We start from the raw sequence: 27119 nt of genomic DNA, 5'->3' as shown, positions 1-27119 counted from the left end.
TGATACTCACTTTAATATCCCAATCTTCAACTGCAGTCCATGCAATACTTCAGTTACACCGTATACATCTGCCAGTAGGTGATGCGTTGACACAATCTTTTTGGCATTAAGATGAGAGTAGTTTTCTTTCAAAAATGATAATCCACACATGTGTCCATTGTTTAGCCAGTCTTTATCATAAAGATATTTGGCACTCCACCTCTGACCTGGGGTAAGAAATAAACAAATTGAGGGCCATCTAAAGCCACAGCAGAATTGTATTTAAAACTAGAATGCTATAATTATATGCTGTACTCTCCTAAATGTCTCCTAAAATCCATGAAAGAATGACTCAAGATCTTGCTATTAATATATTAAAATTTAGTTTTCATGGATTAACAGGAAACTCTTAACACTTATTAAAACAAAAATAAACCTGATATCTCAAGGCCTCTCATTTGAAATTAAAATCTAATTAGCTTTGCAATCAAAGTACAGGATATTAAGAACTGTGCTATTATCAATCTAACTGTAAAAAAATGTTTGAATTGGCATTTTATTTATGTAACTACTGCAGCTTACCTTAAAAAGAAAAAAAACAAAAAAAAAATCTAAATTACCAAGAGACACGTTAGAGAGTGGATCTTACATGGACATATTCAAAACACCTAGTTTGTTTCTAAAAGACAAATATTTTGCTTCAATATTGAAGTCAATACCTATTTATTAGAAGGCAGGAGAAGGCTTCATGAACAGTAGACATTTCAGAGTTATCTGACAGCAGAGTTCTTACACTCTCCTTTGAGGTGCCTTTTAAGAGACACTACTAGACAGGATATTGATGTGAGTGGGCCTTTGCTCTCCCATGCTATGGTAACAACTACAGTCTTAACCCAACAGGCATGAAGGAGTATTTAGCTAATGCTTCTATAGAAACTTAAAAATTATTTAAAAAAAATAATCAAAAAAACAAAACTAGAAATCTATAATGCTAATTATTCCAGTACTATTGTTTACAGTGAGGAACCCAGACAAACAGGCTGACCGCAATATCTTACACTCAATTTCATATCAGACTATCATCATATACAGAACAAAGAATGGGTTGATGGAAGCCCTTCATACCTTTCAGGAGAATACCCTGTCTATCTCCTTTCTGCCCATTATCCCAATACACTTTAAAATACTGACATTGTGAATGACCTTTTTCTCCTGACATAGAAAGAAAAGAAGTAATGGTTAGGAAGGGAGAGAAGATAAAAATTAGGGACACAGTCTCTGCATAGCAGGGGATATCTAAGTACCTAGTATAGCACAGGAAAAGAACACAAGACAAATTAGTTGGTTTTAATATGAAAAAGCTTGACTGCTCAAAGAGTACACCACACAGAACTATCAAACAAGACACTATAGCATCAATTTAGATTAAGATTGAGGCAGATGGAAAGAGTCACATCTTTCCAGCTCTCTTTTCCTAAATTTTCTTCTCCAAACTAACTAATAAAAACTGTGCTATTTCATACCCCTGCCAACAGTTTTCAGATTTTGTTTCTTAAATTCAGAATGAAAGTAAATTTGGGCACGCAATCTCATTCCCCTTTTGAAAGAACTGGACTGCTGGATACTTCCCCAGAAGAGATGTTATATGTGTTTGTACCAATTGTCATGAACAATACTAAGAAGTTTGTTCCAAATCGCATAGGTTTTTTTCCAAATAACTGCTAAGAAAAATGGATTTATGGACGTAATCATTTTTTAAATCACAATCTTACTAAACAAACGCATGCCATTTGAAAGTAAATGGACTCTTCCTAATTCTTACCATTTCAAACTTATCCTAACAATCTCAAGTTCATGATACGTCATTTGTGCACTACTGTTTACCATAGGAAGTGCTAGATTTTTTCATATTTTACATATTCAGTTCCACACCTTTATTTACAACTCTGGAAAAATGCAAACATCATAAAATTGCAATCAAAATGAAATGACATCCACAGCATATTTGAGGGTACTGTAGTAATGAGCCCTTTTTCTTTAAAAAAGCTCCCAATATTTAAATGAACAGATGTGATTCAAAATATAGGCAAAACAGACCGCTGTACAAGAATGATTTGTTTGGAAAGGCTTTTCAGATTACACTGACATGAAAAAGCGCTAAGGTATTGGGGGAATTAAGTTTCAACAACTAAAATGAGGGTAATTAAGATCACTACTAAGATTTAGCATAGTTGAACAAGACATTACTTACAGGAAACTAAGTGTCTGCTCAGAGCCAAACTTAGAATCGCTTGCCCCAAAGAAGTGTAACACAACACAAAACAGACAAAGCTTTAACAATTTAAGCAACACATAACATCTCTGCTCAACAACCCCAAGCAGACAGCTGCAGATAAAGGTGGTTCACCCATACCTGGTGGATCTCTGCAGATATAACAGATGTACTGCTCTGGAATGCTGTCCTCCAACAGTCCCATGCATACACTGTGCTGCCAGCACAAGCACTCTTCACACTGACATCAGAAAAACACAAAAGCAAAAACTAAAACTGAGATAAGTAGATTCAAAACGTCAGAAGCTATTTCTTGTATCGTTAAAATGCAGAGAACAGCAGTTTAACTTAAATAGCTGGTTTGAGTAATATTATTATAGTTGGGCAATTTGTGTTTGGGTAGGCAAAGACACCAAGCTAAAAAAGAGGTCTAGTTCTGAAAGTTACCTCAACCACAAATTCCAGACTGGAAAAAAAAAAAGTGAAGATGTAATATTTAATAATATTTTATTACAACATTCAGTATTTTAGCACCTAAATATTTAGAACTGAAACGTAAGACAGGAGTATAATATTACAGTAAAGTAGAAAGATAATGTAATACATTACAGCATAACAGTGAAAAGTAGAAAACTCTTCAGTTTAATTATTTATATTTACAAAGCATCTCTCCAGTGCGCTAGAAAGATGTGTTTTTAATATCGCACCAATGGAAAATCTAAAAGAAAAAGAAAATGAAGAGAAAATGAAAGAGGAGAAACAAGAGAATAGGAGAGCAAAATAGAAGTGGTAAGACATGAGGGCCTAGGAAGAGCAAGCTGGTTGCTCTCAGTGAGACAAGGCATGTGGAGGAAAAAACCAGGCTGTCACTGGACTCCAGCAACAGGCAGGAAACTACCACTCAAACATACATTTCCTTTTCTCAACTCATCGTTTGCCTGTGTTCTAAATATACGCTGTTTTACTGCTGAAAGTCTCTCCTCTTCGCTTTGACATGCTTTTGAGCATGCATCTATTCAAAACACTGAAGTCACCTTTCCTCTTGTCATACTGCTATGGCTACAATTTTCTCTCCTCTCTCCAAAGATTTCTATACCAGTCCCTTTTTCCCCCAGTATTACCATAGCTGAACTCCTGCTTAATTCCTTTAACAAAACGCTGCTTTTCAGCATGTTCCCAGGGACAGTTTTTGGGTCCTTCCTTTTCAGGTCTTCCTGTCATTTACAAAAGATTAAGTCCACTAACACAAGACAGCCACACTTGCTTCCTTCAAATCTCAACTAAAAAGGTTCCATATTTTCAACAGAAACTGTACCACCTTAACAGTTGAATACAAACCTGGTTTTTGAGTGGGGAAAAAAAAACCGTAGGAAGTTCATGGCTTTGTTAAAGTTTATCACAACTTTCTTCCTCACTGTTGCTGGCATCTGATCTAATTGCGATATTATTATGAATTCCCAGAGATAAAGACTTTAAATTAGCATTACTAGATGGGAAATGCTCCCCTCACTGGAGTACAGATAGATAAGCAGCAGGAGTTGCAATCTGTCAGCACCTAAATGCTGTGCAGACACCATATACTCTTCTTCCCTTTTTTAAGTACCAAGTAAGATTTAAATTCTTAGTAGTTTCTAAAACAAGCTAGTGATACCTAGTTTGAGAAGTGCTATTCTATAGATGAAGCAAGCACATCACACACCCCCCGCAGTTACTGACAACATTAATGCCTGTATAGCAGAGGTCTCGCATACAGCTGGGGTACATCTACAGTGAGCAGAATGGTTTCTACAACTGGTACTGCAAACCACAAGGGCTAAACCAGAAGGGCTCGTATAATCAGGATGGTCTGTGGACAGAAGCAATCATTTGTGTGCAGGAAAGGATACTTCATTCCAAATTATAAACTGGCTATAAAGAAAAAAGTTAACTTCCCTTACAAACCTGTTCTACATATCAAACTGTTAGAGAAACCCCATCCTAGAGTAACAGTTCTGCATATACCAAATAGAGCCATGCCAAGGGCAGAACATAGAAATATTTTGTTATTGTTTGCTTTATTTACCACGCTATGTAATGTTGGTCTCCCACACATCAAAAGGGCACTTTCACAAGCAAGACATTCACATGTAAAAATATATATTCCCCCCCCCAATTTCTTTACCTGAATCATAAAGCCATTTTCTTCATCCAGTTCACAAATGCATCTAACAATTTCATTGAGAGCATCATCTTCATCCTGAGACTCCTCAAAGTTAGTTGAATCAAAATCCTGATTGTATTCATCACCACTAAGTAACAAACTCTCTGTAGAGGAATCATCCAAGAACTCCACATCTGAAAGGTCTAGTAAAAATAAATACATGTGAAATTGTGTGTGCAGACAGACAATACCTTACAGAAATATAGGGTATTAGGGCAGTTAAAAATCTTAACCTGCGTATAGGAAAAAAAATAAAGCACTCTCAAAGACACTGCTGAAATATGAGATTTCTTTATGAAATCTGCAAAATGCCTTTAATGTGATCTCCTCAGAATCAGAGTAGCGACACTTAACCAAAGGAAGTACAATGCAGAACAGCTTGGGGAGTGTAAACATTTGGATTTAAATAGATGAAGTATAAATCAGTCACCATATTTATAGCTACATTCCCAAACATAAACCAAGGCATTTCCTTCAAAATTATCTTTCTTAAAGAATTAAACAAACAAACTTTAAGTTGCTGTCAGCCAACGTACTTTCTCCACTAAGGTCAACAGACAAGATAGCTCTTGGATACTGGTATGATGTATTCTTCTCTGAGAACATGCTGCGCAAAGTCAGAGAGCTCCCCGAAGACCTTGTTAATGGAGAGGAGCACCTGTCCAAGAACTCAACAGAACTATCTTCATAATCTGAATAATCTAAAAAGAAAATAAGTTGCTGTTACAGAAGTAAAGTTTATGACTAATGCCAAAGAAAAAAAAATAACATTTAAGTATACTACAATATGAAGTTCAGAAGTAAAGAATATCAACACTGAGGTAATAGGATGATGAAACTGTAAATATGAAATGGCAAAAGCTCTTCATAAAGATATTTTATAAAAAAAAAATTCCAGTAACAAACATAACAAAGTTTAATAGCCAAGACAAGCATTACCCATTTAACCACTTCCTCCCCCCATCCCGGAATATATAGAGACGAAAGTTTTCCTAGAACGTTACACAGTCATCTTTTTCCACAATTCATCCTGTACCATCTGCCATCCTTGAGATGCTGCTGACAGCCGTTTGCCTTAGGTCTGTTCGTAGCAGTACCAACATCGCTACCTAGAAGTACCTGCAGACAGTCCTGTGATAAAAAGCAATGAAAGCTTGTCTCTATACCTGCAGGTGAGCACAGGGAGCCCAGAGAAAACCATCAACCATCCTAGGATGTTTTCACGCCCATCCCAGAAGCCATCATCCATTGATGAGCCAGTGGCTCCCGGGACGGGCCTAGAAGCATCCCAAAAGGAGATGCTCTCAGAAGCCCAGAGAAGCATGATGAGCGGGCAAACAACAACCACACCCTGCCCAGGCTGCTCCCAGCAGCACCATCATCCCCACCATCCAGGCCTGAAACCCAACGCAACATGCAGCCAGCGGCGTTCCCCAGGGGTCAGTGCTGGCTCCAGTCCTGCCCAGCTTACTCACCAGTGACCTGGAGGAAGGGACAGAGGCACCCTCAGCAGGTTTGCTGGTGATACAAAACTGGGAGGAGCGGTCGGTACCCCAGGAGGCTGCGCCGCCATTCTGCGAGACCTGGCCAGGCTGGACAGTTGGGCAGAGAGGAACCCAGTGAAGTTCAACACAGGCCAGTGTAGGGTCCTGCCCCTGGGGAGGGACAGCCCCACGCACCAGTACAGCCTGGGGTGACCTGCTGGGGGGCACCTCTGCAGAGAGGGACCTGGGAGTGCTGGGGGGCAGCAGGTTGCCCATGGGCCAGCAGTGTGCCCGTGGGGCCAAGAAGGCCAGTGGGACCCTGGGGTGCATGGGGATGAACATGGCCAGCAGGCTGAGGGAGGTGATTCTGCCCCTCTGCTCTGCCCTGGTGAGGCCGCATCTGGAGTGCTGTGCCCAGTGCTGGGCTCCCCAGTTCAAGAGAGACAGGGAGCTACTGGAGAGGGTCCAGCAGTGGGCTGCAAAGATGAGGTGACCGGAGCATCTCCCTTCTGAGGAAAGGCTGAGAGAGCTGGGCCTGTTTAGCCTGGAGAAGAGAAGACAGAGGGGGGAACCTATCAACATCTACAAAAGGGCATGTGTTCAGAGACTGGGACCAGGCTCTTTCCAGTGGTGCCCAGCAATAGGACAAGGGGCAACGGCCACAAACTGCAGCATATGAAGTTCCATCTGACTATGAGGAAGAACTTCTTTATCTTGAGGGTGACAAAGCCCTGGCACAGGCTGCCCAGAGAGGCTGTGGGGTCTCCTTCTCTGGAGACATTCGAAACCTGCCAGGATGCAATTCCGTGCAACCTGCTCTAGTGAACCTGCTTTAGCAGTGGGGTTGAACTAGACTATCTCTAGGTCTCTTCCAACCCTGACCATTCTGTGATTCTGTGTTACCCAGAGCAGCTCTTTGGGTCACCTTTTGGACTAAGGGCAGCTGCAGCCCAGGAGTGGGGCACACTGTGGGATGTAGGAGAAAATAATTTTGGGATTGCAGAAGACTTATGGAATGTTCAGGGAAGGAACAAAAGGTAGGGAAAATGGATGGACCTAAGTGATTTGGGGAGCAACAAGCATGGAGAGAACAGGAATAAGGGGATAAGAAGGGCTAGCTGTGCATAAATAGTTTGCTGGTCAGTATACTTGTCGGGCCATGCCCTGCGTCTGATCAGCACAGTTTATCCTATCTGTGCTGGCAGAGGTGGTGGAGTCTCCCTCCTTGGAGATACTTAAGAGTTGTCTGGACCCAGTCCTGGGCAATCAGCTCTAGGTAGCCCTGCTTGGGCAGCGGGATTGGACCAGAGTACCTCCAGAGGTCCCTTCCAACCTCACCCATTCTGTGATTCTTACTGAAACCCATCTCTAACTCTTACCCAGGTGAGAGGCACTCTATTCAGTGTGCAGGTGTTTACGTGGGGGTCTGAGTCCCAGGAAATGGAGTTATACCACAGGTCAAAGGGCCCATGTGCCTGTGGTGACAGCACATGGAATGACTGGAGTGACTGAAGTGCCAGCCACCTTGCAAGGGATCTCTGGTCACAGAGGCCTGTAAGTGCTTGCTGCAGCACCTGGAGCCAGCGCAGGTGTCAGATTGTTAGCAGAGATCCAGCCAGGCCAGCTGGTGAGCAGTTGTGGTAGCCTGGAGCAAGGGGGGAGCGGGTCTGCAAGGGCCAGCTCTGGGTGTGGGTCCCTCTCTAAGTGGGGCTATGGAAACCTGGGGAGTCCTGGCCATCTCTGGGAGCATACCCACGAGTGAGATGGTCTGTACTGCAGTGGGGCTGTGGCCCCAAGGGCTCATACGTCCATGTACGGACTGAGATCCAGAGGCGGGTGCTGGGCAAACAGTGTCTGAGCCTAGCTGCTGCAGGGATACACACTGTACATACGTATAAAGACCCGTATATTCTCACTAGTAGACCCTCCTTCCTGCTCAGCCAAAGAAGGGAGCAGGATGAGGCTGTCAGAGCACAAACACCAGCACAGACAGCACTGTGCACTTCTGCCTGCTGGTAATACAGGAGAATTGACATTTATATCGATACCAGCATGATATATTTTCCTCCAACATATACTACTTGCAACAGTGTCAAGGAATGTATTTGCAAGTCTATCCTTAATCATAGTGACTGGTGAGACTGTCCCAGGCGGGTTGGAAGGGATCTTAAAAGTCATTGAGTTCACACCCCCTGCCACGGGCAGGGACACCCCCCACCAGACCAGGTTGCTCCCAGCCCCGTCCAGCCTGGCCTTGAGCCCTGCCAGGGATGGGGCACCCACAGCTTCCATGGGCAGCCTGGTCTAGTGCCTCAGCACCGAAGTGATTCATAGTGAAGAATTTCTTCCTAACATCTAATCTAAAACTACACTCTTTCAGTTTAAAACTGTCACCCCTCATCCCACCACTACACTCCCCAATAGTCCCTCCCCACCCTTCCTGTATGCCCCGTTTAAGTACTAGAAGGCTGCTGTAAGGTCTTCCCAGAGCCTCTTTTCTAGGCTGAACAGCCTGTCCTCACACAGAAGGTGTTCCAGCCCCTGATCATCTTTGTGGCCCTCCTCTGGACCCACCTGAGCAGGTCCATGTCTTTATGTGGGTCAAATGGTAATTAAGAGTAGCTATCCATTTACTCCTTTTAAAACTTATTACTCTGAATATGAGTAATCAGATTTCCACACTCATCCTTCTGTAGGAAGCATTCCCCCTACCACCTTTATCAACAGTTTTCTTGCAGTGGGTTCCACAATATGCTTTTCTCCTAAATACTTTCCATAAAGCCACTGTTCCTATTTACTTTCTCCTTCTGTCAAAAAGACTTATCTACCATATTTTCTAAGTATATTCACTGTAAGGGAGTCAACTCAATGAGTAGTTGAGTTGATTACTTCATGTTGTATTGCTGTCAACCTCACTGTAATGGAACAGTATAATTAACAGAAATTACCTACCTTCTGTGTTATATGGATTTTATATCAACAGTCAATCATGCATATATGCCCAGAGTACACAAAAAAAAGTATGTTTTGCTGGGGTTTTTTGTTTGTTTTAAAGCCTTGCACAAAACTTATCTGCTCTCTGTTCTTCCCCAAGATGCCTCAATTTGATTCCAAAGGAACGGATCATACCTCACACCCTTTCATTTCTGCCATGCCCTGAGTAGGGTGAGCTAGTCCTGGAGAAAGAGAAAACAGCTTCTTTTGACAGATCTTTTTTGAATGGGCTTTTTCAGGGTCAGACACCAAAGTCAGAATCTGACGAAGCATTTTTCTTCTTTCCTCCCAGTTAAAAAAAAATAAAAAATTCAGGCAGAATACCTCTGGATTACTAGAAACAGATTTTCACAAGATGAATTTGCAAAGAATAAAAAGCTCAACTTTTACATCTGGATTTCAGATTTTTATTTGTCAGGGCATTGGGAGTTATATCATTTTCTCCTAATATTTACAAGCATTGGATATAACCCCTAGAAGTTAGAACTTAATCATGGTACCTCTGCCAAGCTTCTGTTTCAAGACAAGCTGGCAAAAAGACCAAAGCAATAAAAGGAATTGGGGGGGGGGGGGGGGGGCGGGGAAAAAAAAAAACCAACAAAAAAACAAATGAAAAAAACAACCCACAACAAACCACCTTATGACCTCAACAAGATAAAACCAAAAAACAGTACCGGGTGCAAGAACACAGCTCTGATGTTAATTTGCAAGAGATACTCTGTTTAAATCACTGAAAAGTGAACAAGGTTTTCAGAACCCATTGCATGTAGGAGCTGTATGAAACCAGAGAACCAAGTGCAGACCAGACAGCCCAAAGCCTTAGACTCTCTGCTCTCAAGCAAGTGCTTCACGAAATACCCAAGTATCACAGGCTCAGGTAAGAGCCACCAGTCTGACCAACTCCTCCCAAACCTTCTAAATTGTGCACTACAGCTTTTTCTGATGATTCTTCTAAATTCTAGAATTTAGCACCAAGTATGACACATAACTTCTCTATTTACCTCTTTTTTTTTGTAAATACATGAAACAGAAGGCTCAGGGATATACTATACCAATGTTTCGCCATTACAAAATAAACATTTCTAGTTCTGACCTTATTTAAAATCTGTAGCTTGTTACCTATTAAAACTTGCTCTGCTCAAAAGATCTTTTTTCAAATACTTCAAATCACTGTTTTGCTTATTTCTATGCAAGTTCTTTTTCAGACACTTTTACAACAACACTCAAGTGTCATATATTCAAAGGATAGAAGAGCTATAAATATCAAACAGCACTGAGAATGCTGCCGGGGATGTTGCTGTACCCAAGGTGATGACACATTACTTTTGAACATCTTCCTCAAAATGCAACCCATGGAGAGCATTAACTCACTCTGCCATGTTTCATCACAGATGAAGTGGCTAGGACTGCTTAGGGTCTTGTATACTAAGCATTTACCAGTATCTTCTTGCAAATACTTCGAAGTCCTCCCAGAGCAAGTAAAAAACTCTCAATAACTTATAAGTAAAATAAGCATTCAAAGGTTATAGTTAACAATTACATTACTCCAATATAAAGAAGGTGAAGTACATGAAACCTAGGTTGCTGCAGTTCACATTCAAACACTGCATGATTTAGGAGCATTTTCACGTTATAGCACAAATGCTTGACGGGCAAACACATCACTCTAGACATCAACAAGGCATCTTTAAATGTCTGTGGTCAGAAGCTCCTTTTAATGCACAGGGGTTTCCTACATGCTCCTCAAGGAAAAATTTCTAGAAAATTCTTTGATAGGTTTTACATTTTCACCTTCTCACATTTTACGAAATTTTAATCAAATGGTTATGTATTAGGTACAAGTTATTATGACTGATATCTACTAAAGTACACTCTCAAAGCACATGAAAGTAAACTCAATCTGATAGGCATAGAAAGGACAGCCTATGTTCTCATTTTTAAGTTTCTGAATACTTAAAGATGTTTTCAAAAAAATAATAATAATACCAGCAGCAAGACAAAAATAAGTAGCATTATTTTAAGTCTGGAAACACTTTCTGAAGCAGGCATAGTACACAAAAAAATTTCAGTCTTTGGCAAGAAGAAGAGACAGAATGAGTCTGCATCTGCCCATGCTGTTATTTTTATTACCATAATGCTGCAACTAAAATTGCACTGTGCAAGAAAAGGTAAACAAAGGAGCCTGTACTGTGATTTCATGGGAGATTAAAACAGAAAAAGCATGTGGAAAAGGGGAAGAAACACAAAGAAACAGTAAAACTGTACTGTTTGTTTATAATAAGATTACTATCCTGCTGACCAAACAAACCAACCCAAATACTGTCCAGTTTTTCCACAGAAATCATGCTAAGAAGCGTTATAGAAGGGATGGCGCTAAAGCTTTAACACACACTTACAGGAGTACTTCTCCAACAAGAAGAAATAAGCACAAAGTGGTTTGAAAGGGTTGTTTTGTTAAAATGCACAAGCTACCTAGAGCCTCATATCTAAAGAACAAATTATTTTTGTCCCTCTAGGGAATGAAAATAACAGAACAAAAAGGTGAGTGATACAATCAAAGAATCAGAATAGGGAAATAAGATGGTATCACCACCTGTCAAGACAACAGACTTTGTTTCAACAGAGACGCCAAACACAGCTGTTAAAGGTTAACTGCTAAGGAGGGGCTGCATTTTATAGAGTAAACCACTGAAACTGAGCAACAGTCATGATACTAGAATAATTTTAATGTCCAAGCAAAATAGGTAGGACGTGTATACAGAGCTTCAAATGAAGAATTTGAAGAGATGAGAAGAGCAAGCATATCTTCTGAGGTAAGAAAAAACATCTAAGTCTATCAAGAAAAGGCAAGTTATAAACACTGAAAAGACGTCATAGACCTAAGTGTCCTTTCAATATTTAAGGCCAAAACTTTTTTTTGACAGTTATTTAATTTGACATTCATATTATTTAGAAACAAATCTTAGTATCTAATGCCAGAAATACAGTGGTTTTACTTTTCCTTTTTTTTTTTTTTAAATAAGCAAGTTGAACTTACCATGCTGTTTAGATTTCTTCTTTTTTTTCTTCTTCTTTTTCTGTTTCGATTTATGATCTTTCTCTTTTTTCTCTTTTCTCTCCTTTTCCTTTTCTTTCTTTTTACCTGAAATAAAAATTAATAATTTTAAAACAGCAGTACCATTCCAAATTGCTTGCTTAATCTGGCTTAACCTAAACGTGACATTCAAAATCAAGTATTCCAGTTGCCTAGTCAAATCAAAATGAACCAGTCATTTCACTTGATATCTTGGGCATGTCTCTTATTAATTGCCAGTAGAATGACTCAAAGTAATCTCTCTCAAAAATTAACATTTTACCATTTTGCGTATTTCCAAACGAGATAGTGTAGCAGAAGATACAGCAAAGCACGCACAACAAGTGGTGTTATTGAAAGAGCTTATAACATCTATTTTACTTATAGTTCAGGATAAAAAGGTTTGGGCAAGAGAAAAAGGTTTCAAAACTGCAACATTTCAAGCTAAAAAGATAAAGCTATCTTAAAAAACATACATTAGGCCTACAGAAAATAATTTGAAAGAAGTTTTAGTATCAAAAACCTGCTGATGCTGTTAGCACTTTCTACTGCACGGCAACGGTTTTCCTTGCAGAAAACTGATTCTGACCAAAATCTCCGATACATTTTTTTATACTACAGTTCTAACTACTGTTGGTATATGCATGAGGACAAGTGCTTTTGTTTCAGAAAAATTCTCCCCAGACAAAATACTGAGTAATCAGCAGTGAGATAAATAATGAGGAAATTGACTTGTTACAGAAATCAAATCCTTAAAGTCAGTGTTTAAGGATTATTTCCTGCACACAGACTGGAGTCTTGTTATCTTCTTGGGGAATACAGAAAAAGAACTCTTACCTCCTGGAAAAATAAGGCAGGATTGCTTATGAATTCTTATCCACTTCTAATATATTTTTTTTTTAAACACAGGATAAAACCAAAGCCCTCTTAAATCATCCAAAGCTCTCTTAAATCATATTTTTGTTCAAGAATTACCACATGTTTTCCTAGGAACACTTAACTGTTTTCTCCTCCCCTGCCAAATCCGTCAGTACAAGGACATAGAGGCACTGTCAGTAATTCAACTAAAAAACGAACAATACCACCTTTTTTTGGTGGGTTGTTTTTTTTTTTTTTTTTTTTAAAAGGCCTCTAGTAGGCACTTCTGGATTATTCCAAATTATTGCTATGGGCATGTTCATTTTCTTTAATAAAACTACTCTTCTACTACAAAATTGTCATATATATAAGAACTGTTTTTAAGAACTAAACAAACAAAAGAAGTGCAGGTGGGCCCAGGAAATATATTACACTCTTACATTTGCTCTTCAGAGAAATCAAGTGTTAGAGATCTTTTCCTTTTTTCCTAAAAATATTATTGTTCTGTACATACCATATGTTGAAGCACTTTTGTCTTCCAGTTTTCCTTTTCTTTCCATTCTCGCTGCACCTGCAAATTGAAGAAGAATATACGTCATAAGAGCAATTTTTGGCTGATGACCGACTTTCTTATAAAAGTCATTAGACTGTATAAAGTCCTAATGGTACAGAAGAAACATACATATAATAGAATTATTTTTAATGTCACTTTACAATTATTTTTATTGTCTAAATCACTGGGAACAAAAAGTATTGTAGTTTACCAACTTCTGAATGCTTGTCCTTCTCAATCATGTTCTTTAATATTTTCTCCTTCAGACTCTCAAAACATTTCTCCTTTATGGGCACAGAGCACTGTATCTCTGTCCCTTCAGAGCTCACTGATGTGGAAGACCTCTTTTTTTTACTATTCCCTTTGGGTAACTTTAGACTATTGGTTAAAGGCATTTCCAGATGCAAGGCATGTACATGGGACGAGGGTGCTGAAAACAAGAAGACAGATTTACTAGGCATTCCATAAGGACTGCAGCCAGATCACTGGCTGGGTCAGATCACTGAAATCTCAAGTATTGGTAATAATATCATCACATTTAACATAATAATTACTGCATATGAATGCCTAGGTCTTAGTCTTACATACAAGACAATACATGCCACAGAAGGTTGGCTTCCCTGTTATGGAATTTGCACTCAACTTCTCTGTTCATTGTGTGAACAGAGAAACTAAACTCTGGAACATTTTTCGTGGTATGCATAAAATTTACACTTCTGCTAATTGTATTTTTCATTTATTTTAATAATATTTAAATCATTCACTATCTTTCATTTGTGTATTTAATCCACAGTTGAATTACATGCAAAACACTGTGATAATTTGTGTAGAACTCAGCATCATATACTGACAACTCTTACCTTGCACTATTCAGAAAAGTTTATTTAGTGAAATATTTAGTTGTTATTTAATCTTCATCTGATGCAAATTAAGAAATAAAATGGCAAAAACTAAACTCAAATTCTAATTTTCATTGCTCATATTTATAGTGAAATAGGACAATGGAATTTTCAAATAATCAAACCAGAAAAAAGTTATTTATAAAGAACATTATCAAGGTCACTCAAAACCCTCTATTACTGTGTTTGGTAATATTGTGAGAGCTTTAAGCTTCATTTAAATGTAATTAGGAAAGCCTAGTCTTCATCAGACATTGAGGACACTTCAGGACCATGCGGAGGATGCAGCTCTGCAGTGTCATAAGGGGTTCAGGTTTTTCAATGCCAGCTGCAAACACCTGGAGGCACCAGTCATCTTTGGTGCCTCTCACCACATAAGCCCAACAAAAGTATCAGCATGTAACAAGACACTCTTGTGTTACAACAACAAAAAGCCTCAAAAATACCTGCTAGTGATCAAGATACTAAATAAGACAAAATATGAAGCTGATCTGGAATGAGTTTTTGAGCTACCCCTCACCCCCCCCCCCTTCTTTTTTTCAATACTCAGTAATAAAACAATAAAAAGCCTTTGAATAAGCAGTGTTAAGATAATTTAGTGAATTCAGTAGTCATAAAAGGATTCTGGGGAAAAGGCAAGAACGTTTCAGAGCTGACTTTGTAAGGCCACCTTCCAGGCTTGGACAGACCAAGCCAATTCTACTACGACACAACATACAAGTTACACAAAGCTTCAGCTCCTGGGCAACGTTCTCAGGAAAACCATCAAGATGCCAGAGAGTGAGAAAGCCGCATGGGCAGCAAGAGCAATAGGAAGTGGTACATCACCTGCCACACCACACAGCACTTCTAAATACCAGATGTTCCCAGCTGCAAGATGGACCGATATCACCACACCACGCAATCCAGCCAGCAGCAGCCGCTCAGTTCAGTGTGCCAGCTTCTAACACAATCTGCATGAGCACAGCTGAAGCCACCTGAGCCTTTCCACTACCTCAAATCAACTACCTCACCTAAGACCATCATCCTTTCAAGACTGATCTACTATCCAGGCTCTCACCTTTGTCTGTATTTCAAGTGGACTTAGCTTGCTGGGATACTGATCATCAACACAAAACACTACCCAAATGACTCTTTTCTTGGGTTTCCTAATTAACATTTGTCTGTGTTACAGGACTGAACTGCTTTGCCATCTGTGGAGCAATGAGTATATTTTAGCACCTCAGTAAAAGAGAAAAGCGACACTTCTCCACATCATTATGCTATCAACATCCTGTCTTGTTTCTAAAAAGAGCACAAAAGGATCACCCAAATGCACGTAACTTGGTTAGGTCACTGCCATTTTGATGAAAAGATGTGAGAATACCCCCTCCAAACAATCTCAAGAGAAATCTAGCCTCAATATTAGATTAATTAGTATTTAAGCTTCATTATTCAGAAGAAAATCCTGACCTCAGACATACAAACGTGCTCCAATGTTGACAGCCACAACACAAACTTCGGTATCAATAATTTTCAACAGAAGCACATCTGGCAAGGTAATCAACCAGTAACTTAACTGTTTGAGAGAACCCTTAAGATTGGCAGAAATCTGCCCTAGTCACACAGATACCCATCTCAGTGACAGAGCTCTCTAGACTGTTTTTCTATAGTAACCTGAAAAAAGAAATTATATTATGCCTGCATACACTGCAGTGTTACTCTTGGCTTTTACTGTTATTAATGAGAAATCATTCTAGATTGAGAATCCTAAATTCTCAAATCCTAAATAAAGTGTTATGGTTTGCAAAGTCTAGTTTTCAGCTATGCCATCACTACACCTTACAAGTAATCACTGAATTAGACAATCACAGTCTGAAGGGCAAGTACCAAATACAGCAAGAAAAATACTAGTTTATAAGAAATTTCCTTTATGGAAATATTACCATCTATTTTATTAACTGTTAGTTTTAAATGCAATTTTATTCCTGTTGAAGAGTCTAGTCAGCCACCTCCCACACAGTGAAACGTGGGAGGTCTGCGATTAACACTCAGCAGACAGAAAGATGCCTAGAGATTAGACTTGATAAACTACTGAATATGTCACTGTTCTAAGATCAATTTTATCACCAGAAGACTTGATTTCAGATTAAAAACAAATACAATACAAGCCACAGCAGTTTCCAGTCTGGTTCATGACATATTTCCAATACTACCTCTCCTGCTCTGCCACGGTAAAGTGACCCAAACCGCCCCTCACGGCAGCACTGGCACAGAACAGGATGCTAGAGTGGCACAGATGGGGTTTTAGTGGCACTGCTTATTTCAGTTCAGCAAATGAAAATAAACTGTACCAATGTGAAGCAACTTATTTTGTTGCGTGATATTCTATTCCATGGATTTCCGTGGTTCAACCTTCCTAATCACAGAAATAGCCTCATCTGCATTAATATACAATTTACATCATAACATGACCAGCGTAATTCATGGTTCTATCATAATTAATTTTCTGTTCTGAATTCCCAGTGCATAGGATGAATTTTACATCTAAATGCACTTTCAATACATATTAAAAATTAATATCAGATCCTGAGCAAAACAATCTCTTTAGGAAGGATAAGGACATGGAAGGTTCTTGCTTGCCTTCAGCTAACTACCCAAGAATCAGCTGGGAACTTCAGGGCAGAGATGTGAACGGCAGACACTCAAATTAGGGACTAAACCCGTCAGTAGATGTTTGGAATAAAACAAACAGCTCCAAAGTAACAAGAGCTTTAGTTCGCTAGAACACAGATATCTCTTAAAAGCAGGGCAAACAGTAACACTGGCAAGAGTTTATTAAAAAGTGACCTGTCTCATTCTCTGAAAATTTTGTACATCATCCATTTCTTGTTCCTGCTTCAGTAAATCTTGCCAACACAATTACGTAAAAGTATGCTTTTTTCTTTTAGTGTAAGTGCATATTCGTCCCATATAGTTAATGTAATGTTGCACTACCAAGCAAAATCATCTAGACTGAACAGAACAGGAAATAATAGCTAATGATAATATTGTTATATTACTACATGTAACAGTATTTTCTTTACCTAAATATTAAAACCCAGACTGTTTGCTGAAATTGTTTGCTCAGTATCTAACAAAATAATACAAATGGAGTAGAGTTACAGAAACCAAGAAAAATGATCGCAGATTTAAAGAAAATTACAACTACAGATAGATCTGAACTGTGAATTTAAATTACTGACTGTGAATTTAAAGTCTATGACAGGCTAAGTGACAAAAAGGTCAGTTATCTACATTTTAAGCAGTCTGACAAATGAAAGCAAGGAGAATTCTTACTTAAGTGTGTACAGTATCAGGTGATCACAAGTAGGACCATACAACAGTACAGGCAAAGCAGTACCTCTGTTCAGTAATTAACTGGTAGTGTACCAGCGTCTACTAACGGGAACAGTACTCCCATGTAGCCTGTGGACTGAAGGAATGGATCACAGTGCTTTGGTGTTGCCTTTACAAAATGAGAAGTTGTTCATTTTGAGCAATGATTTTTGAGAACTATGTGTTAATAGTATGAGTTGCCGTTTGTGCTTCTGCACTTCAGTGCACCTCACCCCTCCCCTATGAAAAACGCCAAATTAGCATCTTTTGAATAAAGAAGTCATTAAAATGCATCATTTTCAACAACATAAAATTATTTTTTCAATTGACTCAGCTGAGAGCCTCCATCAGAAGTCTAAACTTCCAAATCCACAAACTGCATCTTTGGGTCTAAACCAGTACAGTTCTTTTACAAAAGGGCTGGTGATCGTAATAAGCTGTTTCAGGCTAAATACTTCCATTACCTCCATAATTTTTTAAACTATCTACAGTTTTCTACTTCAAAGATTACAAGATAGCAGGTCAAATTTAAGTGCACTTAGCAAATTCCATAGTGTTGTCAAAATCTAGAACACCAGATCTGTCCAAACTGCATCAATAAAAACTAAGCAGCAGAAATATCATAAAAGGATTTAGATTTTAAGTCCTTTCAGACTCAAAAAAGCAGTTACAGAATAGTCTGGATTTTACACCATAGTTCTCAAATGGCAATGTATAGAGTCACAATACACACACTAAAAAACACAATATATGAAATTACACTTAGGCAGGCAGATGGCTCCTGCATAATGCAAATTAACTTTTCTCAATAATTTCAAGCATCTACAAGAATGAGAAAGGAAAGCTTTGGGTGCCTCCCCTCTATATAGTAGCTTACTATTGTTTAAATAGATTAATTAGAAAAGGAGAAGTAGTGATAGAGTGGATTCTATTAATTCTCCTGAAGCATGGGAGAATTCGGTGTAATTATGTGTGCTTAATAACATGACCTGAGAACTGTGCTATTTCAAAAGCAAAAGATGCCTTCTAAAGCAGGGAAAACAGCAGAAGTTTCAGTTAGAAGCTTGAGATGAACACAAAAGATATATGAACTTCACATAACCACAGAATGGTTTGAGTTGGAATGGACCTGAAATATCATCTAAGGATCATCTATAGGACTTAGGTGTCTTCAGTTACAGAGTCCTAGAGATACTACTGACAGAGGCAGCTAGGTCCAAAAACTTTCTATGAGATCTCTGAATTAAAGATATCAAACTATTTAGATCTGTCTTTATGCCCACAAAGCTTACACTGTTCAAGTGGATGCTGGACTGTATACTTCTGAAAACAGAACATTTGGACAAAAAGTCAGTATGAAAGCTCATGACAAGAATTCTGTTGGATAGCATGGAAGAAAACTCTAATACATGAAAATTAGGAACAAAACACAGATCTGTCCAGAAGGAAAAAACCCAGAAGACAAAAATGTAGCTGGCAAATCAGTTCCTTGAGAGCTTGTAACTCTTAAAATTATGTACATCCAAAAAAAGCTCCATTAAGCTTTAAAAACAGTATAAACTATACCCTCTAGCACAGGTTGCAAGTGCTCCCATCTTCTGGACTCAAGTAGTAATACCAGACAATTTTGTCAGGGAATGGCTCCCCCTGACACAAAATGTGTGGAGAGGTCAAGTATTTGTGAGACATAAAGGTGGCTAATAAATGAAACATATTTCTTTAACTAGACTCAACTCTGGCCAAGACCCAGCTCAACAAATCAACAGCTGGAAGTCCACTCATGGATGCTGGGTTTTGAACCAGCTCACTTAGACTCCAAGTCAGTCCTGGGACGGAAGCAGGCAACAAAATAAATACCTGTTAGCATTACCAACTATACATTAAATGATCCGAGAAATATATCAGAAAAGCCAGAAGTTACATTCCTAGTAACTGAAATGAGTTCTAACAAACAAGAAACAGACAGAAGCTGAAGCTGTTACGATCTTGTTCTATGAGTGGGCAAATATGTATCTCCCAAAAGCACTTCTTAGTGGCAGAAGACTTGAAATAAAAGGATTTTTACGTAAGTAATTTTCCAGGAATCTGCTATTCTACTGCTATGCAATGTATCAAACACAAATGAAGACTGTCACATGGTTTCACTTGAGAAATTAAGTAATTTTCAAAAGCTTAAGTGGCAGCTCATTAGAAATTGCTGTAGCACTTTTAACAAACTAGTCTAAGAGGTACCTTTTTTAAGAACAATTATAATCATCTACTTTAATCTATGCAATACTGATCCAAGAATCCTACCTAGCTTTTGCTACAGCAGGTTAAATAGCTATTGTACAACTCAACGAAGCAATCACCTTACAACTTCAGTGGGAGCGTGTGTGGGGAGACACTCAAGAAGGGGCTGTACATAGTAAGCAAATGCTTCACTGACCTACTGAGCACTGCAGCTATTCTATCATCTTAATGAAAAGTTGGTGGTTTCATTATGGTTTTTCTTCCACACAGGACTAAGTACCAGTTGGAGTGTCATAATTATATACTTTAAGGTCATGTTGTCCTCTATTGATCACATTTACCAAAAGCTTCCCCAGAGTACAATAGCTTTATTTTTTCCTCCTCTTACTTTATTGAAGAATTTTCTCATTTAAAAGAAAACAAACAAAAAACCACCACCAACAAAAAAAGGTCTGTGAGAGAAATCTTCTCTGAAAGCCAATGAAAAATGGTATGATACTCACCCCCATAAGAAAAGACTTATTTGTGAAAAAATTATGGACAGTTAACATACACTGAATGAAAACTACCCATCTTTAGGGTGTGCAAACCACTATGTCAACCCTTCCCCAAATCTCTGAATTGCCTCTATCCAAGCGATTTACTCAAACAACAGTAGCCAGTAAACTGTTACTAAGTGAGAGGCAGCACAGAGTTCCAGCACTGGGCTCTGTGCTAACTCTGTGAGGGTGAACCAAGTCTATGTAAGTTTTAGAGGATTTTTCAGAAATAGTTTCAAGTAATGTTTTTGTAGCAAGCAAATGACAGTATTTCCACTGCAAACAGAAGCAAAGGTAGAGGAATGCTGACTGCCCTTGAAAACGGTACCGTTTTGAAGCTGAAGCCACAAGAAAAATGAGTACATCTAGATTTAGTACATATATGTTAGTAACAAGTTCATAAATTATTTTTACAAGTTTTCACAATATAAATATTTTGAAACACTGCTTTTTGTACTCCACACTCTCAGATCCTCCTTAAAGTGTGTTAGAAAAAATGCTAATGCAGCTCAAAGCCAGTGGAAGATGAAGAATATGCAGATGGAAGGACCCCAGGAAAAGCAGCAGGTTTTTGAGTGTGAAGAAAGGATTAAAAAAAAAAAAAAAAAAAAAAAAAAAAAAAAAAGAGCATCCCCTCTCTTCCTGTGTGACTGAATACATACATGTTTTAACCCTACAACTATAAACCTAACTGGTTGTATACTGAATCTCTTTACCTGACGCTGTTGTAGCTACTCTTCCATCAGTTACTGCTTTGGAAGAAAGATATGTAATCATCTGAATATCTTCCTTGTCTTTACTGGGATATTCATTACGGAAAGTGGATTCTGTGGATAATGGTGCTGTGACTTCCGAACTACGGCTTAAATCAAGAGGGAGACATGGTCCACGCTTCTCAAGTGACATATGAGCAACATCAGGTACTACATAAAAGAAAAAATGTAATATTAAAAAAAGATACATAGGTCCAACAAACAACAGTTTGGATTGTAGCGTTTACATAACAAAGAAACAGCATACAGCTTTAGCTACAATAAGTCAAAATATCCCACTAGATGAAAACCGTGAAAGGTCTAATTTTTATGATTCAATTTCTCTTGGGCAGTTCTTTATTAGATTAAGATACATTACCCTCCAATTTTGATGACTGTTGGTTTTGACCACTGATGGAGAACACTTTTCCATCAGTAACTGAAGAGGGAGAAGAAACTTTTTCTACAGAATCATCAGGCAAGGAGCAAGTGGCTAAACGCTGTGATCTTCTTCTCCGTTGGCTATGTTTGTAGGATCTAGGGGAATTCACTGGCTGTGATGGACCTAAAAAGAGATCTTTCAATGTTCATGAAGCAGAGATATACCATAATCTTACCGCAGTATTTGAGCTCTAAAGACAGGGAGTGCTTTAAATAGCTCTTATTTGCAAAGCTGGTAATTACAGCAAAACTGGTGAAGGTAATTAAATAAAAACTGTGATTACCAGGAGCAAAAAAGAGTTATGCTCAAGACATGATTCTCTTTTTGCGTATTATACATTATCAGGGCACCTACTTCCCCACTGATAAAGGCTGTTGTTTTACGCAAACAGTGTATTTACAGTAAGCAACCCCCCCATATAACCCATGAGAGTAGGCTACTTATAATGGAAGGGGGCAATAGGATTTAACGGTAAACAGAACAAATGATCACAGTTAAAGACCTAAAAACTCATGGATAGTGTTAATATACAACTTAAAAAAGATAATCAAAAGCAGTGGCAAATTTTATATCCCATCTCCTGTCTTCTGCTAACCTGATATCAATACCCCATCATTCAAACGCACGCTGACAATACATGGTGCAGTAAGAAGGTTCAAGAACATTACACTTTAAAAAAAAAAAGCAGGGGGGTGGGGGGGGTGGGAATTGATACAGGTTAACACAGGCCTGATTCATTAAAAACAAAACACCTGCACTCCTCTACAGCTCTCAAATATCACCCAGTTTCACAACTTTCTGCCTTAGAAAAACAAAATTTAAGTAATTATCACACTGTAAATCACTGTTCTCTCCTTTTCTTTAAAGTTTTTTAGTTAAAGATGTCAAGATTTAAAAATAGAGACAAAGAAAAATTAAAATTTCCATTAGAGGTGGCAAACACTCAGAAACTGAAGATTAAAAGACGGCACTAACAAGATCTTAAGCTATTAAGTAATCAATTTCTAAATAAGCTACTTCCTAAAAATATTGCTAGAGAGAAATCTAACAATCCAAAATACAAACATGCTCAAGGAAAACTACTTACCATTGTTTTAGGGGTGGGGGGGAGAAAGCGTATTACAACATAGATGACCGCTAATATTTTGTGGGGGCAAAATACAATCTGTACCTATGTGTCCTGAACAAATACAGATGACTGAATTTGCACCTCTCCCTCTCCCATTCAAAGTTATCTGTGTGAAAAGATTAGAAGAAACTTATTGCCTAAGGGAAAATATCAAATCGAGGTTAAGGGGAACACACAATCCAGGTTTAATCTTCCATCCTCAATCACTATTCTAAACGTGAAACAACATGCTCCTTTTGACTTAGTGGAACCTGTGTTTATTTTAACTCTCAGCCTCAGCATTTAACGTTCTTCAGGCAACAAGGAGCCTGACCCTAAGCAACACTAAAAACCTACTGTAATCTCAAGAAAAAAATCTAGAAATATTTTATAACGTTCACAAAAAATAGCATAACCAAGGATGCAGCATAAACCCTTCCCTGTTCTTCTGATAACCGATATTTTGGTACTTTGCAAATCAGTTACACATTAAGGAGGTCAACACCTATGGTATTTTTCTGAGACAAAGAAACCAAATGTTTTTCTATGTCCCCACCACAGATCTTGAACCCATCTTCTCTTTCACATCGTACTTGGAGAAATATCATGTAAGGTGAAAAATGCCACAGCCTACAGGTACAGCACATCAGCCTGCTGAAGACAGAATTTCTCAGAGAAGGAAAGGTCCACAACCAAGGTGTGCATCTTTTTAATGAATCAGGCCTCTTCAGAAGGGAGGTTTGATTTTTTTCCTGTATCACTGTTAATACTAATGTGGAGATTTAAGCTGGAGGGAAAGCCAACCATGAAAAGCCACGACTCTATAAATATAAAGGTATTATTTAAACGTATTATTTCTGGTAGAGTAAGTCATATGCCTTATTATGTGACTTGACTTTTAAAATACTGAGCTACCCCTAATTCTCCCACTTGGACCTTTTATTTAAAGCAGATTCATTTTTAAAAGCAATAGCCATTTACAACCAAAAAAATCTCTGTATATCTCTTATAAGTAATTACGGTATTTTTTTTAAAATGTCTGTGCTCACTAGTTTTATTTATCACAGAAGAAGGAAGCTGAGAGACCAGCGTCAAATCCTCGACTTGTATTAATTCTGGGGAAAGTGGTGATTTAGGGGGCTTTATACACCCAGAAGAATCTCCAGATTCTTGTTTGCATTTCTTGCTGCGAGCCTTTCCTGAAGACAAAGTTGAGGATAACAGTGCAGGTTTCTGAATGTTGGCAGAACTGCTAATATCAGCTTCATTTTTTTTCTGACTTTGTGGTTTAGGTGAAATCTCCTGAATAAATAATAAAAAATTGAAACTTTTATTTCAGTTTCTTCGCTGTAGTTCTTGTATTCTATTTTGATCTTTTTAAAAGCAACTTTAGTATTCAAAACACATTTTAAAGCAACATTATTTTCAGTACAAATAAAAACTACTTAAAATGTATCACATTAAACTTTTCTTTTTTAAAGGAGCACTACCAATTATTTTCAGTATTCAGAACACCCTAATTTCTTACTATTTGAAAAACCTGCGAAGAGCCTGAAAACAAAACATTTTTCCTCTATACCACTGTAAAGATTCACCAAAGTCCTTTTAGTTTCTGTCTCTTTCATCTTCAGTAGATCAGGACTGTCAGCGCTGTCTCAAAGTACAACTTGGAGAACAGTTGCTACAAGCTAGAATATATACACTGACATACAAAATCAGAGTATATCAAGTTGGAAGGGACCCATAAGGATCGTAAAGTCCAACTGCCTGCTCCTCACAGGACTACCTAAAACTAAACTGTATGACTAAGAGCATCATCCAGATGCTTCTCAAACTCTTGACAGGCTTTTGCACTGCTGTGAGCAAGCAACTCGTGTTCGGAGGATTGCAGTTCTAAAAAAAAGCACTGCCACAACCTTCCCTTCACAGTCATTTCCTTGACCATGGGGGGGGGGTGGGTGGGGGTGGGGGTGGGGAAGTGCCTCAGGAAAACTTTGTTTAACATTAATTTCATTTTTAGAGCAGAACCTGAAAGAGTTGATAATGCTCCTTTAAGAATGCCTGACAACAAGAAAAAGTTTCCAAATACTGAACACACTCTCACACAACCCCTTTCAGTGCTGGGAGTCTGGATTTCACCACATTATAAGTTTGTGCAAACACATGAAGAAATCACAACTTCTAGCACCACAGGGTTAAATAGATTGCTAACTGTTGGGGAAAAATGAGCAGATAGAGTTAAAACAGTTTCTGAGGAAAAAAAGAAAATTCAACATATAATGCAGCTTTCCAATTTCATCAATTTTCATCCTTCTTAACACACATACTGAAGTATTATTTTTATAGAATTTGCATGCATTGACAGACATTAGCATTTAAGATTTTTAACTGGAAGTTAGTTAGTTGTTCCTGCTTTACTGAATAAACTGTGCATGTGTTACAACTTGCCCAATAATGGGAAACTACAATATCTGAACATAATTTCTTAAACCTGTCCCCTTTCTTGTCCCGGTTACATCACACAGCATAGTACCACCTAATAAAACCATAGCTAGGTAGAAATGTATTTCTAGAAGGTGTTATCCAAACTAAAAACATAACATCTCTGATTATTTGAATATATTACTGGGGTTTGTTATAAATTGCAATTTTATTTTCCACTGAAACTTTCCATGTTCCAATGGAGGGGGACAAAAAAAGCAAACCAAAAAACCACAAGTGCACATTCTATGTTTGTAAAAGGGCACCCCTGAATGCTACATGAATAGCTTGCTGGAAGTATCACGTAAAGATCCGGTGCAAAACATCCCATTCAGCAGACATCAGTTCTACCTTGAACAACTCAATTACACATGTACTAAGTGCAGTTTATTCATTTAAATATTCCATGAACTGTAGAGTATACCTATGCTGGTTATGAGAGGTATTACCAGAAATTAATTAGAGTCGTAACTTGTAAATAAACAATTTTATTGTTCATCTTCACAGATGTGAAAGACATTACTACAGCATCCATTACTTTCAAATTACAAAGTTATTTAAACAAGATTAAAAAAATTAAATTAATATTTTGATAAGGTGCTTAACCTCTTAACAGGACAAATTAACATTAAAAACCTTAATGAATTAATGTTATTCATCTAATCAGGTCTCGGTCAAAAGGAAATATAACATGACATACCCTAATACAGTTAAATAAACTACTGTATCTGTAACTAATCATCTGAGGTTTTGGGTTTAAGACAACTGTAAACTAAAAATATATAAATATAAACAAAATAAACTTCCATCAACAAAGTCAGTTTTCGGCTATTGGCCTGAATACTTCTACCATGTCTTGTATTACATTATTAAAAAAACCTACAAGATACTTTACTCATTCAATTTTATAGCAGTAGCAGACAAAACCTCTAAGGGATGTCAGCTTTGCTATTGGAAAACCTTTTAGGGAGGTTTTTAACTCGGCCATTTAAAATTGAGTTTGGGCAGGAACTCGGTGAAAAAAGCTTTAAGCTCAAAATTTTTCCTCCCCAGAGTTAATCATGTAAATGTGTAAGGTTTCTGGTTTTAGTTAAAAGCAAAGGAATAGGGCAATTTGGGATTTTAGATGCCTCTATAAATGAGCTTAACTAGTGTTTCCAAAAATGAGGTTTTTCAGACCATTAGCATGTAAACAATGACAGAGACATCTTTTTTTCTATCTATCAATAAAACAGAAACAGCCGAGTTACTAAGTCTAAGAAGTAACAAAAAGGTTTTAGTAAATATGCACTGTAGTTTATACTGTTGCATACACAGTCTATGTAAACCACAAAGTCCCATTCACCATAATGGGATTCTGCATGGTAAGATTTACATTGTAATGATTCTTCCAAAAACAACATGCTGTAAGCCATTTCACATTTTTTTGCACATTGAAAATATCACACACAGTAGCAATAAAATCATAGCATCTTTAATATGCAAAAATTTGAGAAATGGAATGTCATGTCAATACATTGTAAACCTTTATGCAAAATATCGGTCAATGCATTGACACCATAGTGGCTCAGTTAGCCGTTACAGTGACAGCATTAAGAACAGAAAACTACGTTCCATTGAACATCCAGTGCACTGTCAATGGAAAAACCACAGCAATGCAATTATGTATCAGCTCTAAAGAACCAGTACAATCAAAATATCAAATAAAAGTTTGGGGTAGGGACTGCTCATAGAGTGTGCCGGGGCTTAAGAACAGAAGTGCTCTTTTAAGAATTACGGGCAGCAAGGCTATTTCATTCAAACACTGCTGTTAAAGAAGAATGAAAATGAATACAAAAAAGCTGTATTAAAAGTACATTAAGGCTCTGATTTAAATCATTGGAAAACAAAGATGTC

At 38.0% G+C, this 27119-nt stretch overlaps 1 protein-coding gene across 8 annotated transcripts in view; it reads right to left on the bottom strand.

The window, feature by feature from the left end:
- PHF20L1 (PHD finger protein 20 like 1) overlaps positions 1 to 27119 on the bottom strand; it is a 61484-nt gene that overhangs the window by 10922 nt on the left and 23443 nt on the right. For 5 of the 8 annotated variants that reach the window (XM_037378633.1, XM_037378634.1, XM_037378631.1 and 2 more), the window contains 9 exons: positions 23792 to 24044; positions 21572 to 21757; positions 21157 to 21363; positions 13375 to 13431; positions 11967 to 12071; positions 4988 to 5152; positions 4413 to 4594; positions 2393 to 2492; positions 11 to 206 (listed from right to left, as the gene is read on the bottom strand). In XM_037378633.1, coding sequence (XP_037234530.1) covers positions 11 to 206; positions 2393 to 2492; positions 4413 to 4594; positions 4988 to 5152; positions 11967 to 12071; positions 13375 to 13431; positions 21157 to 21363; positions 21572 to 21757; positions 23792 to 24044 — 1451 coding nt within the window. Of the gene's footprint in view, positions 1 to 10; positions 207 to 1104; positions 1192 to 2392; positions 2493 to 4412; positions 4595 to 4987; positions 5153 to 11966; positions 12072 to 13374; positions 13432 to 21156; positions 21364 to 21571; positions 21758 to 23791; positions 24045 to 27119 lie in introns of all 8 variants that reach the window. The other 3 variants (XM_037378627.1, XM_037378629.1, XM_037378628.1) reach the window with 1 other exon arrangement.

This window comes from Falco rusticolus, chromosome 3 (genome assembly GCF_015220075.1).
Source record: "Falco rusticolus isolate bFalRus1 chromosome 3, bFalRus1.pri, whole genome shotgun sequence".
NCBI classification, from domain to species: domain Eukaryota; kingdom Metazoa; phylum Chordata; class Aves; order Falconiformes; family Falconidae; genus Falco; species Falco rusticolus.
The sequence above is the reverse complement of the archived record's forward strand: the minus strand, read 5'-3'. Positions and strand labels throughout refer to the sequence as shown.